The 18,577-nt window shown below is 43.1% G+C and overlaps 1 protein-coding gene across 4 annotated transcripts in view; it reads left to right on the top strand.

Annotated features, from left to right (window-relative positions):
- KIF1B (kinesin family member 1B) overlaps positions 1-18,541 on the top strand; it is a 151,347-nt gene extending 132,806 nt beyond the window's left edge. For all 4 annotated transcript variants that reach the window (XM_055306777.1, XM_055306773.1, XM_055306775.1 and 1 more), the window contains 11 exons: positions 2,998-3,112; positions 3,943-4,076; positions 4,877-4,938; positions 6,287-6,432; positions 7,326-7,565; positions 8,641-8,712; positions 10,924-11,045; positions 12,546-12,695; positions 13,075-13,267; positions 13,476-13,594; positions 14,155-18,541. In XM_055306777.1, the coding sequence (XP_055162752.1) occupies positions 2,998-3,112; positions 3,943-4,076; positions 4,877-4,938; positions 6,287-6,432; positions 7,326-7,565; positions 8,641-8,712; positions 10,924-11,045; positions 12,546-12,695; positions 13,075-13,267; positions 13,476-13,594; positions 14,155-14,197 (1,396 nt within the window). In that variant the 3' untranslated portion in view covers positions 14,198-18,541. The remainder of the gene's footprint in view (positions 1-2,997; positions 3,113-3,942; positions 4,077-4,876; positions 4,939-6,286; positions 6,433-7,325; positions 7,566-8,640; positions 8,713-10,923; positions 11,046-12,545; positions 12,696-13,074; positions 13,268-13,475; positions 13,595-14,154) is intronic.
- The last annotated feature ends 36 nt before the right edge of the window (positions 18,542-18,577 follow it).

Here is an 18,577-nt window from a genome sequence, read left to right as displayed (position 1 = left end):
GAGAGTCTGCTTCTTCCTTTCCTTCTGTGCCTGTTCTCTCTCCTCACCAAATAAATTTTTAAATCTTTAAAAATAACTAAATAAATGCAAAAATCCTTAGAACTTTTATCATTTATTCTTGAAATCTTACTATTTGCCCCCCCCCTTTTTTTTAAAGATTTATTTATTTATTTATTCATTCAGAGAGAGAGAGACAGGCAGAGGGAGAAGCAGGCTCCATGCAGGGAGCCCGATGTGGGACTCGTTCCAGGGTCTCCAGGATCACGCCCTGGGCTGCAGGCGGCGCCAAACCGCTGCGCCACTGGGGCTGCCCTGCCCCCTTTTTTTAAAACACTGATGACACCCAAGCTTAACAGCTGTTTTTACACAACTCAGCAGTTATCACATCTTTTAAAAATGGTCAACTTGGGGCACCTTGGTGGCTTAGTCATTTGGGTGACCAACTCTTGATTTTGGCCTCAGGTCATGATCTCAGGGTCATGAGATCAAACCCTCTGTCCGGCTCTGCACTGACTGTGGAGCCTGCTTAGGATTCTCTCTCTCTACCTCTCCCCCTGCTCATTGGCGCTCTCTCACTCTCTCAAAACTAAATAAATAAATAAACAAAAATGTTCGACTTAGTTATGTTTCACACTAAATAAAGATTATTTTTGCCCTCATGTTTCATGGATTTGCCTAATATTTGATTAAATTAAACGATTATAATAAGTACAGTATAAACAGGTTCAGGGCCAAATACTATTGATACTTGATAAGCACACACTCACGCCACTCAGCTCCTGGGAGCAAACTGTCTGGGTAGATGAGATACCACTAGTTTAGGATGCTCAGTGCAAAATAGATATCCGTCTTTATATTTTAGGAACACAGCATAAGTTAATTTGGCAAGTTGCTAAGTGGAGTTTGGTTAAGAGAGCTTTTGTTCTATTTGCCTAAAGTTTAATGTTTAAAGTTGAACGTAACTCCACTTTGGGTGTGAGATGTACATACATCTATGAGAGAGCTCTCATGGTGTGGAGCCCACAAGGGTCACAGCTGCTTTTCTTCCCAGTCCTGCACCTGTGTTACCTAATTGACTGGGTTTTCCCTCAATTCCACAGCAGCTTCCTACTTGCCAGTACTGAGTCACCTGCAGATGGGGTCTTAATAGGGGTGGTGTCCACCATCCCTTCCATGCCCAACATTTTCCTTAATTAAATGTCTCAGGAGAGGGACCCATGTCATTATAAGCTGTCTATCAAATTGTACCCCATGGAGTTCTCTGTTAATTGTTCACTTAGATTCACTTTGCTTAACAAATTTGCCTTTTTAATTTTTTTCTCTTTTTTCCTTTCCGTTACTGTTTTTTGTTTTTTCTGTTTTGTTTTTTTCTGTACTAACAAAAGCCTTTTCTATGTTTTTGCAGGCTCTTTCTTGATAAGGATATGCCTAGGTATTTTCTGTTGGCTTTTTGCAAATAAAGATTCTAATTTATCAGAATGCTTTATGTCTTATGTTGCTTAGATTACTATGTTAATTTAGTTATTTTTCCCCATGCAGACCTAGGATAGAGCAACACCTTATCGTGCACCCTTTGTGCCCTTGGCTTTTCCTGATGTGTGTACAATTTCACACACAGCTTCTTAAGTAATTGGTAGAGTTCTTTTCCCATTCCATTTACTAAACTTGTCCGTTTTATTCTTACGCACCTTCAGCTTTTCCTCTGCTAGATTACAAATTAGAATGTTACCCCCCATCTTTCATATAGAATCTCAGGCTGGATATTCTGTTCTCTTTGTCCTCTCTGTGTCAGAAACTTGAAGGTTTGTTGCTCTGTAGCTTTGCATAATTATTCACTGTTTTCATTGTTTTGTCCTGTGAGATAGTAGAGACCAGTTCAGCTACTTGGGCAGCTGAGTCTGTGAGAAATAGGTTGTTTATTTTTAAACATTTCTCTTTCTGCTGTCAGAGCTGCTTGTCTTATCTATTTTATTCTTTGGGGGGTAGGAAAAAGTCCTCGTTCAGTAGTGAAGTAAGTCTTTTCCCATCTCTCTTCATCTGATTTAGGGAAGTTATTTGTCTCATAGGAAATCTAGAAAAGACAGCACTAGCAAGGTTACCATTTGGGAAGGAGTAAGGAGGAACATAAAAGGAAGTAAAGTGTACAGAAACTCTGGCTGAACCAGGTGAGAGCCAGTAGTGATGGAACATGCACTGTGCAGGTGTAGACACTTGTTAAGGAACCTGCGGGCACACCTGCGGGCAGAGTTGGGGGCTGGTCTATAATGTCAGGTCAGGTCTAAGGGGTTTTACCAGTAGGAAAAAAGGAAGATATTAGGGCAACTTAAAAAATAGTTTATAGGTGCTTATTAAATCAAGCTTCTGGTTGTTATTGAAACGTAAGATTAACTTTCATGTGGATTTTTTTTGAAAAGTAACAAGTAATGGTTATACAGCTTTGGTATTAAAATCATTCTACTGAAACATCAGTAAGAATAGCCTCTTATCCTTTTATTTAAAATTAGATTCTCTGTACTTAAATTATTCTGCCTGTTTAGTCCATCAGTCCTCGCAGGAATTTGTGACATTTTTGAGGCTCAGCAGAACTGGACTGTGATGTCAAGACAGGCTTATGAGCTCCTGAGGATTGGCTTCCTGCTCTCTCTTTGTTGACTGACAGAGGAGCTTATTTAGGCTTTCTTCCTTCAGTTTTTGTCTATAGGCACTTATCCTTTTCATCTTAATCACTTTGATTGATTTGGTTTTTTGTTTATAGGCAGAGAAGCAGGCTCGTCCAGAAAAAAAAAAAAGCATAGCTAAGTGCTTCTGGGTGGGGGGTGGGGCTAGAAACTGGTAGCCTACCTTTTCCTTCTAGGGGATAAAGGCTCCACTCTCACATTTCGATACATTGCAAGTGTCTGTTGGTGTAAGATTCAGTAGTGTTATTGACAGTGAGAGTACCTGGACTAAGATGACCCAGCTTCTTTGAATGACTCCCTCTTGCCTTTCTGACCTCAGGACTTTCTACCGTTTCGAGGCCGTGTGGGACAGCTCCCTCCATAACTCTCTCCTTCTGAACAGAGTGACGCCCTATGGGGAAAAGATCTACATGACCTTGTCCGCATACTTAGAGGTGAGGAGACTCTGAACCTAAATCACCACAAATGGCTAGACTTGAACAGTGGGCAGATTACTGCAGGAAATGAGGACGAAAGTTTCACTGATTTTTGTAAACTGCTACTGTTCTGATTGTATTAGATTCTGTGCCTAGTCTCTGTAATCACAAAGCCCTACAATGGGGTGCCTGACTGGCTCAGTCAGAAGAGTGTGTGACTCTTGATCTTGGAGTTGTGAGTTCAAGCTCCACGTTGCGTGTAGAGATTACTGAAAAAAAAATAATACATAAACTTAAAAAAAAAAAAGTCATATGGCTTCTGTTATAACTTCAGTTTTGGTGACCAAAGGTATGATTTTAAGAGAACTTCATCTCTTGTTTTTGTAGCTGTGGGCAGAGCCTAGGAGCAATTAACAACCCAGACCCTGGAACTAGCCTGAGTTCAGGTCCCTGTGCTGCCACTTACTGCCAGCATATCCTTCCACAGAGACTCTGTCTGTGCCTCAATTCCCTCATCTCTGAAACAGGGGTAATAATGATGGCATTTGCCTCAGGAAGATGTGGAGAGGTCATATATAAAAGCATTTAGAACATGGCTTGCACATAATAAATAATTATGGCCATTATTTCAGAAAATTTTTTTTTTAATTTGGGAAAAATAAAGGAGCTGCAAGGACTGCTTCCTCATCTTGCATTTATTATCTGCTAAGCTGCTGTTGAAGTAATTGGTAGAGCTAAAATCTTCCAGCCCCCACTTCTGGGACCAGCTTTCCAACTGTGCAGGTGCAGAGTCCTGACACAGATGTTCTGTCTGCATTTAATTGGAGCCCGCTCCTTTCTGCTTTCAGTTGGATCATTGCATCCAGCCAGCGGTCATCACCAAGGACGTGTGCATGGTCTTCTACTCCCGGGATGCCAAGATCTCACCGCCACGCTCTCTGCGCAGCCTCTTTGGCAGTGGCTACTCAAAGTCACCAGACTCGTAAGTTTCTGAGACAAGTTTCGCTTCCAATTGGTTTGCCCACTACAGAATCAGCAGATCTCTCAGTGTCACTGGCCTGCTGTTTCAGGGTTAGCTTACAACCTCATACCTGGAGTACAATAATATCTAAGTGTTGGCATTTACTGAAATATTGATGGATAGATGAGTGTATGAGTGAAGGAAGGAGTATTACATTGTGAGCACTCACAGAACAATTTTGCAGGGACTAAATGTTCTCTCAGATGTCATTAATTCTAACTGATTAGAATTAGATTTGGGCTTTTCATTGGGATTTTTTTTAAAGATTTATTCATATTTAAGATATATCAAAATATGTCAAGACTAATAAAGGGATGACCCCGTTCCTTACCACCCAGCCTAAATAATAAGTGTTACTAATACACGAGTGATTCAGTACGCTTCCCAATCACATGCTCCCAAATTCAATGCCCATCATTTCATTCTAGTCAGACTTCCCCCTCATCTCTTCTCTTGTGGTCAAAAAAGGCAGATTTTTCATTTTTACTACAAATTTTTGAGTTTATCATTCAATTTTATTCATCCTGTTAAAGTAATTAAAAAGATTGGGATGAAAACAAACTCCTCAGAAAAATATACTTCTTAAGTTCAGAATAAGAAAAGAAATAAGAAATAAGAAAAGAAAGAAATAAGAAATATCTATATTTGAGGGTGTGGGCTGCAGTCCTTATGCAGGGACAGTGTTTTAAGTAGAAAGAATTAAGATTTTCCTGTTTTTGTGCTACAAGAAGTTAAATAGTTGTTTGTTTTAATTCGAATAGCAATCGAGTCACTGGAATTTATGAACTCAGTTTATGCAAAATGGCAGACACGGGTAGTCCAGGTAAGCCCTTATGGATTGGGGAGGTGATTGATATCTTTGCCTGTGCTTGGAGTATATTATGTCAAAAATCTATCCTACCCACGTAGGATATATAGAAAATTTTTTGGAAACCAGGTATATCTTATAAGCCAGTTTTTTTGGTGGTGGTGAGAGTGACCTTTATCTGAGTTACAATACTATTTCATTTGTGACCTGCAAAACAATTATAAAAACTGTATTGAGGGGGACCTGGGTGGCTCAGTGGTTGAGCTTCTGCCTTTGGCTCAGGTTGTGATCCTGGAGTCCTGGGATTGAGTCCTACATCGGATTCCCCACAGGTAGCTTGCTTCTCCCTCAGCCTATGTCTCTATCTCTCTCATGAATAAATAAATAAAATCCTTAAAAAAAATGTATTGAACAAAATATGATGAGGTTGTAACATATTATACAAATTTTGGCATATTGGAACGAATTTGTCTTGGCAAACTTCATAACCATTTTCCTCTCCACGTTAGTACCAAAGATACCTTGGCAGTATAACTTTATAGGTGCTGCCAAACTAGAATTCAAACTTTCTGTGCTCTAGGAAGACAAATTATTAAGTTGAATTTGTGTGTCCTTTTTGGTGTTTCTTTGGGCTGCTGCTACTCCTCTAGCTTGGTGGCCTTAAGCAGCCCTGTGCATTTCTATGTTTATAAACTGGAACATGGACAAAAGTCAGGGTTCTTAAAAAACATTCGATTAAGGTGAGTTTGAATCATTTCAGAGAACATATACGGAAGAAGATTAGAGCCCACAGACAAGATTTAGTTTAAAAAAAGAATTTGAGTGTGAATCCATGTCCCAATAGCAGCTAATTACAGTGTCCAGATACTTCCTTGATAAATGTTTTAATTAACATAAATTCATGTCTTTGATACGTAAAACTATAATATTTTTAATAATTAATGGGAAATGATGAGGTTGAAGCTATCTGTCAACTGCAGTCCTAACTGAGCTCCTGAATGTAGTGTGGGCAGAGGGCAGGGGAGGTCCTTTCCTACTTCACGTGGGTGTATTTTTATACATTTGGAACCTTAGGTTACAGAATATTCAATCTTTCTATATTTTCACATAACACAATAACTTGGGCATTTTCTCAAGTTGCATTACAAATCTTCATAATTATCAAAGAATATAAAAATCAGTTCTAAAAGAGGTTCAGAGAATTGCCTTGGGAAAAAGGAGTGAATATTTACTAATAAACAAAATTCCATGTATTTTGACTAAGTGTCTTAGTTTGCCGTGTATATGAATTATTAGTTTGTTTTGAGCTAAAAATGGAATCAGAGTTTTCTCTACAAAAAAACATTATTTCTTCTTGTCCCAGGCATGCAGAGGAGGAGAAGAAAAATCTTGGATACATCCGTGGCATATGTGCGAGGAGAAGAGAACTTAGCAGGCTGGCGGCCCCGTGGGGATAGCCTCATCCTTGAGCACCAGTGGGAGTTAGAGAAGCTGGAGCTCCTTCACGAGGTATCCAAGGGCTGGAGACACTCAGATAAACTCTTGAGCATGACTCCCAAAGTATCAGTCTCACACTCAACTTCTCTGTGTGATCCTGGCCTTTCAGCTTTTTTTTTTTTTCTAAGATTTATTTATTTATTCATGAGAGACACAGACAGAGAGAGGCAGAGACATAGGCAGAGGGAGAAGCAGGCTCCTCACAGGGAGCCCAATGCAGGACTCGATCCCAGGACCCTGGGATCATGACCTGAGCCTAAGGCAGGCGCCCAACTGCAGAGCCACCCAGGGATCCCGCTTTTCAGCTTTTGATCATGATGGAGGCATAATATTTTGCTTATTAAGATCTTAATGAGGAGCAGCCCGGGTGGCTCAGTGGTTTAGCGCCGCCTTCAGCCCAGGGCCTGATCCTGGAGACCCGGGATTGAGTCCCACGTCAGGCTCCCTGCATGGAGCCTGCTTCTCCCTCTGCCTGTGTCTCTGCCTCTCTCTCTCTCTCTCTCTCTCTCTCTCTCTCTCTCTCTCTCTCTCTGTGTGTGTGTGTGTGTGTGTGTGTGTGTGTGTCTCTCATGAATAAATAAATAAAATCTTAAAAAAAAAATCTTAATGAGCTTTGGGGGCCTGGGTGGCTCAGTCAGTTAAGCATTTCAGCTCAGGTCATGACCTTGGAGTTGTGGGATTGAGCCCATGTCAGGCTCTATGCTCAGCAGGGAGTCTGTTGGAGATTCTCCCTTTCAGTCTCCCTCTGTCCCTCCCTCCACTCAGGCATGCTCTTTCATGTGTGCTCACTTATGTGCACGTGTTCTCTCTCTCTCTTTCTCTTTCTGTCTCCCTTCTCTCTAAAACAAATCTTACAAAGATCTTAATAAGTTTTATGTGTACTGAGGCTGTTGTGTTGATCTTAGGTGGAGAAAACTCGCCACTTCCTGCTGCTACGTGACAGACTTGGTGACAGCATCCCCAAATCCTTGAGTGACTCATTGTCCCCCAGCCTCAGCAGTGGGACCCTCAGCACTTCCACCAGCATCTCCTCTCAGATCTCTACCACCACCTTTGAAAGCGCCATCACCCCCAGCGAGAGCAGTGGCTACGACTCAGCAGACATTGAAAGCCTTGTGGATCGGGAGAAGGAGCTGGCTACCAAGGTGTGAATCCCTTCCTCTTTGCTGAGCATTTTCCCACTGTGAGACTCCATGAGCTAGTTGGATTTTTCGTTTTCATCTTTCTTTGAAGGCCTTTGTTCCAAGGCCTGTACTAGCTGTGAAGGTAGAAATAAATAAAACTCCATTTCTACCCTCACTGAGCTCACAGGTGACTTGGTGGTATAGGTCTGGAGTCTGGGGGAGCTAGAGGAAGGCTTCCATGGTCCAGGGTTGGTGAGCTGATCTAGGAAGGCTGCACCAGAGGCAGCCGCGTGTGCTACAAAATCAGTGCTAGGGAATCACTGGGGACGTGCAGAGAGGCGGGAAATGGGGTCAGAGATGTGAGGCAGGACCAGATCCTGCAGGCTCTATGGGCTGGACTCGAGTTTAGAGTACCCTGGGGGTAACATGGAAATATTTTAAACAGGTTTAAGGAAGTGTTTTAGGAAGACTCCTGTGGCAACAAGGAAGAGCATGGGTTTGGGATGACAACAGACTAGAGGCCCAAAGAGGTCTTTTTTTGCAGTGACCTGGATGAGAGGTGTGGTGGGGGGCTGCAGGGTGAAGAGGAAAGTGTGGTCACGGGAGAGACATTGGGGAGGGAGAGTCAGCACTCCTTGTTGCCTCGACAGGGTGGGAGAGAGCAGAGGGGTCATTGAGAGTGACTCCCAGGCTTTATGGTGTCTGGGCAATTGGCCTACAATGGAATACAGAGATGAGAAGGCTTTTGTGTCATGTTGTTTCAATAACCGAATGGTCTAGGCAGTTTAGAAAAATCTGTCCATCCAGAAGTCTCCATGCCTTTCAGTACCAGGACGAATCGGAGGGGCACTGTTGTCATCTTAAGCACTTCTAAACTGCAGTGGTGGCAGCTGTTTGCTTTTCTAGCCTTGAGAGTGGCTTTTTTATCCACTGAATTTAACTTTGTTAGGCATCTGTCGGGCTTCTCTCACCGTGTTTTTACTCAGTTTCTGGAATGTTTGGACAGCACCTGAGCTCTTCTGTGTGTCTTAGCCTGTTAACTGCCTTGGATCCAGGGCTTCATTTAACCACTGACACTCTCCTCTCTCTCCCCTAGTGCCTGCAACTCCTCACCCACACTTTCAACCGGGAGTTCAGCCAGGTGCATGGCAGCATCAGTGACTGTAAGGTGAGCAGCTCAGATTTCCTGTCCCAGGTTCCTTGCTTTTAGGTGGCTTCAGATGGATGTAGCATTGTGTCTGAGGATATAGGGCAGATCTGCTCTTGTATTTACTTCATTTTTCAGAGTCAGAACACTGACTTCTGAAGATAAAAGTATTCCCGTGTCTCTTATTTTTTTTAATTTTTATTTATTTATGATAGTCACAGAGAGAGAGAGAGGCAGAGACATAGGCAGAGGGAGAAGCAGGCTCCATGCACCGGGAGCCCGATGTGGGATTCGATCCCGGGTCTCCAGGATCGTGCCCTGGGCCAAAGGCAGGCGCTAAACCGCTGCGCCACCCAGGGATCCCTCCCGTGTCTCTTAGAGTGTTTTAGATGGGAAGCATTTTGGCTTCTTCCCAAATCCCTCAGAGAGGACCCTGTAGGGGGCTGGTATGTCACCGTATGACAGAACACTAAAAGTCCTGAGGTTCTTGATAGCGTAAAATGTTGCCTTTGACAGAGTGAGGTGAATACTTTTAAGAACCTCTGTGGTGCTCACTCTGTTCTAGTCATTGTGACCTTTTTTACTGTTTCTAGACACTCCAGCTTCCTTCTTGCCAGTGGTCTTTGCACCCTTGGTGTTCCTTTCCTTGAGATAGGCTTCTTCCAGATATTCTGGTGATTGCTTCCTTATCTTGTTCATTTTTCTGCTTAAATATCGACTCCTTGGGCAGCCCTGGTGGCGCAGCGGTTTAGCGCCGCCTGCAGCCTAGGGTGTGATCCTGGAGACCCTGGATCGAGTCCCACGTTAGGCTCTCTGCATGGAGCCTGCTTCTCCCTCTGCTTGTGTCTCTGCCTCTCTCTCTTTGTGTCTCTAAGAATAAATAAATAATCTTTAAAAAAAAAAATATCGACTCCTTAACCAGCCTACATAAAGGCCACAGCTCCCTGAAATTTTCTGATCTCTTTCCCTGCTTCATTTTTTACTATCGCACTTACCACTACCTTTGGGCAGCACCTGCTGCCCAAAGGACGCTTTGTTTTATTGAAGTATAGTTGACACACACAGTTATATTAGTTTCAGGCATGCAACATAGTGACTGAAAAGTTCTGTACATTACCCAGTGTTCATCGCAATGATGAGCATCATCCCCATCTGTCACTATACAACATTATTACAGTATTATTGAGTGTTTTCCTCATGCTGTACTTTTTTCATATCCATGACTTATTTATTTATAACTGGAAGTCAGTACCTCTTCATCCCCTTCATCCGTTTCACCCATCCCTTCACCCATTTCCCCTCAATTTGTTTTCTGTATTTAAAAGTCTGTTTTTTGCTTGTTTTTTTGTTTTTTAGGTTCCACTATAAGTAAAAGCATATGGTGTTTGTCTTTCTATGTCATATTTCACTTAGCATAATACCCTCTAGGTCCATCCATTTCATTGCAAATGAAATGATCATTTATTTTTCTGGCTGAGTGATATTCCATTGTATATATACACCACATCTTCTTTATCATTCATCTATCAGTAGACACTTGAGTTGCTTTCATATCTTAGCTATTGTCAATAACGCTACAGTGAACATAGTTGTGCATATATCTTTTGAATTAGTGTTTTCATTTTAGGGGGGTAAATATCCAGTAGTAGAATTACTGGATCATATGACTAACTGGCACTTCTCAAAGTGTTTGTTGATCTGTTTGTTGTCTCCCTTTTCCACTTGGAATATAAACTCCAGGAGGGCAAGGCCTCTGCCATATTCTTAGAATAGTGCCTGTTCTAAATACTGGGGTCATAGAGATAGGGTCACTTAATGCAGGACAGTCACAAAATAAAAAGCCAGCCTTGCCTCTTCTGTAAATGATTCCTTTTTTTTTTTTTTTTAAGATTTCATTTATTTATTCATGGGAGGGGGAGGCGGGCAGACGCAGAGGCACAGGCAGAGGGAGAAGCAGGCTCCATGCAGGGAGCCCGACGTGGGACTTGATCCTGGGGCTCCAGGATCACACCCTGGGCTGAAGGCGGCGCTAAACCGCTGAGTCACCTGGACTGCCCCTATAGATGATTCCTAATGTGACACTCAGGGCATAAGATATCTGTAAGTCGTTTTCTTGAATAACCTGCTGCATCAGATTTATGAATGTGAGGTCACTGGGTGTCAGAGCTCCTCATTGCAGAGGCATTTTGTTTTTCAGCTAAATCTCACTTGCTATCTTCTGTTTGCCTCCAGTTGTCTGATATCTCTCCTATCGGACGGGATCCCTCTGTGTCCAGTTTCAGCAGTGCTACCCTCACTCCCTCTTCCACCTGCCCTTCTCTGGTAGATGCTAGGAGCAACTCTCTGGATCAGAAGTAAGTACCCTGGTTTTTGTTTTGTTTTGTTTTGTTTTGTTTTGTTTTGTTTTGAAGGCACCTGGCTGGCTCAGTTGGTGGGAGATGCAACTCTTGATTCTGGGGTTGTGAGTTGAGCCGTATGTTGGTGGTAGAGATTACTAAAAATAAATAAATAGTAAATATAAACTTGAAAGGAAAAAAGAAGTCACAAGTACCCAGACTTCACTGAGAGAAGCTAGTCTAAGAACCGAGGGAAATACCAGCCTTCCTCTAGCTCAGTGGTTCTTAGCTGAGGGCTGGACCATCCCTCTCAGCAGCACTCCAGAAGCCTTTTCTGGATATCACAGTCCCAAGGAGATGCTCCTGTAACTTCTAACATTATGTCTCACCAACTTTCTGCATGAAAACTGTTGGTTCCTCTTTTGAACCCCTCTGTGCTCACTTTGGCCTTCTGTTCCCACCCCTGCTTGGCTCCCTACTCATATCAGACAGAACAAGCCTCATCTTCAGGAAAACAGCTTAAAACTTAGTTTGGAAAAAATATTTTGATGGCACAATGAAACATATTGGTAAGAATAACAGAGACAAGTTTAGTCTAGATCCAGTGAATTTATCACTGTAATCACTTCTTTGTGACTCCTCACCAAACTTGTGCCTATCTCCATTCACTGTGCTCACTTGTCAGAACCCACCTGGGTATCGCCCAGCTAGTTGTCTGACTGTAACAATACTGCCATAGTTGAGTGTGATTGAGAAAATAACACACCCAGATAATGTAATTAATTTGGGATGTCATCAACCATAGCATTATTTTATTGTGCCACTAAGGAAAAAACACTGTCATGCGACCTGCCATCAATTGTAAGGTGCATCCCCCAACTTGAGAAATGGTGAAGTATTAAAAATTGGGATTTTTAGAATTGGTGAGATACAATTCATCAGGCTAAGCTCACAGTGCAGAGCATAGGAACTACTTCCCACGTCATGGGCCTAGACTGCTCTAGTTTGGTGGTCATTCAGGAAGCCAGCTTCTTCCCACATGTTTGCTTTCTCTGCCAGCCCCTTAAGGCAGTGGTTCTCCAAGGTCAGTGCACATCAGTATCACCTGGGAGGTTTGTTAAAGCACAGGTGGCTGATTTCCACCTTCTGATTCTGTAGGTCTGGGTTGGAGCCTGAGAATTTTAATTTCTAACGGTATCTAGGTGAGGTTGATGCTGCTGGTCAGGGATTACACTTAGAACCACTGAATGGAATATCATGCCCCAGATACTTCTTTTCAGAGGAGGAAGAGGGACTGTGCATGACTTGATGACTTTTGTAACTTCTAAAGGACGACCTCAGTTGAATTTGGAATTAACTTTCTGACACCAGCTTGTCTTCTCAACTGAGCTCTCTGAAACTGTTTGCAAGGCCCCCTGCTGTTAAGGGGAGGTCTCATTCCTCTTGGTGAGAGGGTTATACACATTATGCATTGGACTTCCTGAAGCTCCTCTTATTCCCAACTTTTTTCTTTTAAAGGACCCCAGAAGCCAATTCCCGGGCCTCTAGTCCCTGCACAGAATTTGAACAGTTTCAGATTGTCCCGACTGTGGAAACACCCTATTTGGCCCGAGCAGGAAAAAATGAGTTTCTCAATCTTGTTCCAGATATTGAAGAAATTAGACCAGGGTGAGTACTGTATTGACAGGGATTCCAGGTACAAAAGACAAATTAGTATGATATACTCACTGTTCTTGTACATGAGATGAATATCATTGTTGATGCCAATGGAATCTGGGAGGAAAGAACCAGGCTGGGTTCCTCCTCTGTTTGTGTCTTGTCAGGCATCTCCACCACACCACAGTATGCTATGGTGATGCTTTGTTTTTTTTTTTTTTGCTGTATTACTTTAACAGAGAAGATTCTAGACCAAACAGATCTTTTGTCTCTTTTGCCTGTTTTGTTCATCCTAGGGACTAGGCTTAGGTGAGACAGATTTTCATGGTCCTCAGGCCATGATCACTTTCTTTTTGTGAGAAACTAATGTCTTTCATACTGTCCTCTTTAGCTCTGTGGTCTCTAAGAAAGGATACCTGCATTTCAAGGAGCCACTTTACAGCAATTGGGCCAAACATTTTGTTGTGGTTCGCCGCCCTTATGTCTTCATCTATAACAGCGACAAAGACCCAGTGGAGCGTGGCATCATTAACCTGTCCACAGCACAGGTGGAATATAGCGAGGACCAGCAGGCCATGGTGAAGGTTAGTCCTGCTCTCTTGGCTTTTTATGGCCACCTGCACCCTTCCCTTCCAAGTTCTAAACTCTCTGTTGTGTGGTGTGGCATCTCTCCCATGTGTCTGGGCTCTCTGAACCTTCAGTATGAAGTGCTGTGTGTCCTGTGAATATGGCAGGCTGGTCCCTGTTATCAGCAGCCGTTGTAACTTTTCTGTCTACCTGTGTCTCTTTCAGACACCTAACATCTTTGCTGTCTGCACAAAGCATCGTGGGGTCCTTTTACAGGCTCTCAATGACAAAGACATGAACGACTGGTTATATGCCTTTAACCCACTTCTTGCTGGCACGATACGGTAAGAAGTTGTCCTCGTATTTCCTTCTTCTTAGCTTTTGGTCTCAGGGACATCCATGTATACCAAGAAGGAAGTTTTGTTCCCAAAAAATAGGTTGAAAACAGAGGAAGGACATTGGTATAAGTGTGGTTGTATGATGGTAATGAAGCCTCTGCTTCTCATAAGGTGTCACCCAGTATCCTGAATGACTAAGGGGACCTGATCACATTTGCAGTTAATGTCCTGCTTTGATTTTTTTTTTTTTCGAGTTTGTTTTTTGTTTTGTTTTGTTTTGTTTTAATGTTTTGACTGAGTCACAGGAAGGTGGCAAGGACCTTTGTGGTCTCCTGGTATTCCACCCTGTGATCTGGCCTCTGATCCTATGAGGGGCTTGTATCCTCGGGACCTCATAATGAGGGAGACCACAGCTTAGCCTGCTTATTCAGGGAGCCTAGAGACCTGGGCCTTAGGTGTTTGAGGGGAGGCAGCTGAAGGACAGAACTGCGGAGGAGAGAGACCTATGAGGGGAGAGACATCTGGATCCAGGTTTCTAATCTATCCTTTTCCTCTGCCACCTGTAGGTCAAAACTTTCCCGCAGATGCCCAAGTGAATCGAAGTACTAAGTGACTGCTGAACACCCTCACTCGCCTTCGAGAGATAAAGAAAGTGTTGCCTCTCACTTCTCTCTGTGATTCTTGACGGCCCCTCTCGTGTGTAAGCCTGTGGCGTAATTGCTTTCTTTCCGTCCTGTCAACACACTTTCTAGCTCTCCTGGTCCCCATCTCCAATGCTCTCTACCCTTCTCTTTTTTCCTGTGCTGAGAATCTTGGTAGTAGCATGTGGTGTAACAAAAGGGAGAAAAAACAACAACAACAAAAAAACAAGAACAACCCAGAGGGGATCCAGTGAATCTCCAAATAATTTTTTCGTGTCCTTTGGCTTCCTTTTTTATGATAGGTCCCTGTTATGACCACCTGTGATGTCTGTACTGCTGTCTTTGGATATTTTTGTCTGTTTTTTAAGACAACATAATACTTTTTTCTTTTTCTTTATCTGTGGTATCATTTTAACTTGGGGCAGGGGGTGGCTTAGAGACTATGGGAGGAAACATCTGGCTTTTTTTTTTTTTTTTTAGAATCTAAAAGGAAAGAACTTACCTTTTCCCCTTCCATTTCTTTTTGCCATTGTTAATCCCTGCATTTTCCATTCAGGGAAAAGGTGGTGATGAGCTTAGAAATGGCATAGGTGTATTCTCTGAAAGTAGAACTTATTTAAAACCTAGTTAGGCGGTTTTCTTTTAGTGGAAGAGAAGGGAGGATTTTTTAGTGGGCCTGGAACAGTGGCTGCTGCTGACCTCGTAAGAAGGGAAAAGCCAAGAATATTTCCAGTGGACTTGAAAGGACGTGAGATTTTACCGTAGCTCCTGAAGGTGGGCACAGTAGATGAGGGAAGTTCGTCCCAGCAGTGCTCCTATGAACTGCTTTTCTCTCAGTTTCTTGTTTCTCCTTGGCATTACTGATGGGTGGTACACTTTGGAATTAGTGCAGCATCATACACAAATGTCCCACAAGGAGGGAGTGACTCACTTTCTGGTAATGATCTTCATGATTGTCATCATCATTATGGTAATGTTGAGTAGCAACCTTGTGGTTGTTGTAGCTCCCTTTGGTCAAAGAAACTCAACTTTTAGTACAGACTTGGAGTCTCCCTCTGAATCCCATGGTCATTTCCAATGATCCTTGTCCAGTTGAAAGTACTTTCAGTAATGCTTCTCCCCATATGATCCTAAATAAGCAGACATAGCAGTCTTTGTCTTCTGGATCCCAGGATTAAAAACAGTCCCTTCCTGCCACTAAAACAAAACAAAAGGACACCTGGGGACAGAGAAGAGGCTCATCTGAGCCCTGGCCTCAGTGGCTTGCTGCTGCATCTGCCTTGCCTCTCTTTGGCTGTCTTCATGGGATGTAGAAATATTGCCAAAGGAGGAAGGTCACTGTGGACAGAACAGGGTCATCTGCATCCAGAGGCCATCATGGAAGAAGATACTGTTTTTCTTTCAGCCATCAGTAAGTTTTATAGGAATGACCTGGGGCAAGGAAGGCCTGCAGGTTAATTCAGCTGCTTTGCCAGTTGAGCTGCAGTGTTTTGTACCAACCCTCTGTGTGACCATCCCTCAGGCATTCTGGAAAATATCTGCCCTCTCCACCTCCACTGAGGTCCCCAGCCTTGAAGTTGCTCTTGGATGGTGGAGACCAGCCGATTTTCTGCTTCAGCACAGGGCAGGGGCTCGTGCAGGCTGTGGAATAGAACTGGGCAGGCGCGTGTCTGCAGACCCTTGCTTCTAACTTGTAGGGTGGACTCCTCTCTAAGAACAGGTCTCCTGACTTCGGTAGAGTTGCCTTGCAAAGAGGAGGAAAAGTGAATCATGGTGAACTTGAAAGGATAGAAATCCCAGGCTGGGACCTTAGCTGAAAAGTAATCAATAAAAACTCTATAGTAGGTTTTCTTAACTTCCTTCCTCTCCTTACAACATAGGTCATTAACTGTGATGTTACTTGTTCTCTGAGCGGTGCGTGAGATTGTTAACGTAGTTAGAGGTTCCTTCAGCATCTAATGGACACAATATGCCTTTCTGGTGTATACTCAGATCCAGGATCTGTCGGTGCTTAGAGATAGCTCCTGGGCTGGAATTAAATCTAATTTCAGGGAAATGAAAATGAAATTTGAAGGTTATGTTTTAGAATGAAGTCACGGGTGCCACTGCTGTTTGTCACATAGTCTGACAGAGGGACCCATGTCCATGACAGAGGGAGATGGGAGGGTCGAGGGAAAGTAAAATCATGTGATACACTGAAATGATGTCTGGTTTTTCTTCTAACTCAAGCAAAACTGGCTTGGAAAGTCTTTGCTTTGTTTTGGAGGTGTCAGTTATTAGAAGAGGTAGAACTGGACTATTGGTAACAGCTGGGGGTAAGAGGGCCCATTAAGGAAGCAGGACGCCTGCGTCCAGGGGTCTCTGGTGGGTGTGCTTTCCGTCATCTGAGGACAACCCTGATTGGTTCCCCCTCTTCCTCTGGTGGCCCATTTCCAGATCAGAGGTGGAACAGTTTCAGGATTAATGTTCCCTTTTTGGACACATCCATCCCATCCACACTTTGAAGCTGAGAGAGCACTTACGGCAGGAACTACTTACGAGGCTTTAGCTGAAGCTCTGGTGGCAGGAAACTTGATATTTAATATTAATATATTAATATTGTATTAGTATTGGAGAAAACTACCTTTTGAGGGTTTTTTGTGTTTTTTTTTTTTCCTAAAGCACTCTTTTAAACAAGCATAAAACAGGAAGAAAAAGCTCTAGCACCAATTAAGAAGAAATGAGTGCTAGTTAAAAGTAATTATATCCTCCCTTCCTTCCCCACTCTCCTTTTCCTGCCAAAGTAAAGCATGACCTCACAGCCCACACCAAACCAGCACCCACAGCCTGTTTAACCTCTGCGCCTGCCTGGGAGTCAGCCAGCTCTTGGGCCAGGCTATGCAGGGCTGGCCAGCCGTGCACACAGCCAGGGGAGCAGGAAAGGGCTGCTGCTGGCAGCTGGGTGGGCATACAAATCTGAACGTGTTGTTAAAACACTCGGGCGATCACTGCAAGGGAAAGGAAAATTATTTTTCCCAGCTGAGAAACCACTGTTGTTTTACAATTTTCTTCCCCCTTCAGCTGTAGAGATCTTACACAACTACTCATAGTTTCAGTGGTTTTTTTCTAGCTCTTTTAAGATGAAGGGATGAGTTTAAATCATTGTGAAAGATCTTTAGGGATCTAAAAATAAAATGATTTCTCCTGGCACATATTTCAAAGCAAAGACTTTGTTGCCTGCTGCTCGTTCTAATTTACAGGGATATTTAATTTTGTAAGGTATTTGTGTATTTATACAGCTGTAATTAATTGCACATTGGACTGGAAAAGAATGGATGACCTAGTGCGTGGCAGCTCTGGTACGCTTCATTTCCTTGTGCTGTGGCCACTCTGGTTCTCTTGGACGGGGTCAGGGCTTGTCTGTTCCACTTGGATCCTTCGTTTTTGCTTTGGGTTCCCTTTCTAAAATGTGATTGTTAACCCATTCCTTAAGAAGAAGACACTAATTCTGCTGCTTCTCTCAGAAGGTTTGCTGAATGTATTTGAAAGAGGACTCTGACTCACGTACACAGCAGCTATCCACCATGGCCAGTAATGACTCACCCCAGTGTGCAGCCAAACCGTGACTGGGTGCGGCAGGAATGTATTGATTGTGTTTCCTTAGGAATATAAGATGTCAGCTGCGAGATGATCCACGGTGGTTGTTCAAAAGGCCATTTAGGAAATTCGGATTTGAGCCCCATGAAATCTTAGGAAAGCCTCTGATCATTTAAAGGAAAGAATGAGAGTTGATGCAAATTTAATTTTAAAAGCTGTGCTCAGAAAGTCCAAGCTGAGGTTGGTCTCTTGCCAAACCCTGGCTGTTGTGTGTCGTCTCTGTGTCTTCGAGTTCCCTTTTTTCAGGCTGCACTTCTGGCATCGTTCACCTGAGGACTCCATCGGCCTTCTCGCGTGCAGAGCGCCACCCGTCGGGATTTCGGGTCTCTTCTCACCATCCGCGTGCGCTGCCACAAAACCCGTGGAGCACACGTGGCCTTTTTGAACCAAGACTTTGCAAACTGATCTCTCCCCAGTAAGGAGTTGAGCACATTAGCAACAATGTACATTATTAATTTCAGATTTTCATTTTCATGTTTTATTATGTAAATATTATCTGATGTTTGGAGCTTGAGTATACAGAATGTAAATATAGTTCTTGTATTTGTACTAATTCTGGTTCTTTTGCTGTATAGCCTTAGATGTGCAATGCAAACATTATCTTAACTGTGTATGGTAACCTTGCATCACGGAACTATTAGTGAACGAGGTAAACAATAAAGGTACAACCAGTGCATCAGAAGGCTCTTGATGTGCATTTATTCTTGCATCC

The sequence above is a fragment of the Nyctereutes procyonoides genome, unplaced genomic scaffold (genome assembly GCF_905146905.1).
Source record: "Nyctereutes procyonoides isolate TBG_1078 unplaced genomic scaffold, NYPRO_anot_genome, whole genome shotgun sequence".
In the NCBI taxonomy this organism is placed as follows: domain Eukaryota; kingdom Metazoa; phylum Chordata; class Mammalia; order Carnivora; family Canidae; genus Nyctereutes; species Nyctereutes procyonoides.
Note: the sequence above shows the minus strand (reverse complement) of the source record. Positions and strands in the feature narration are given on the sequence as shown.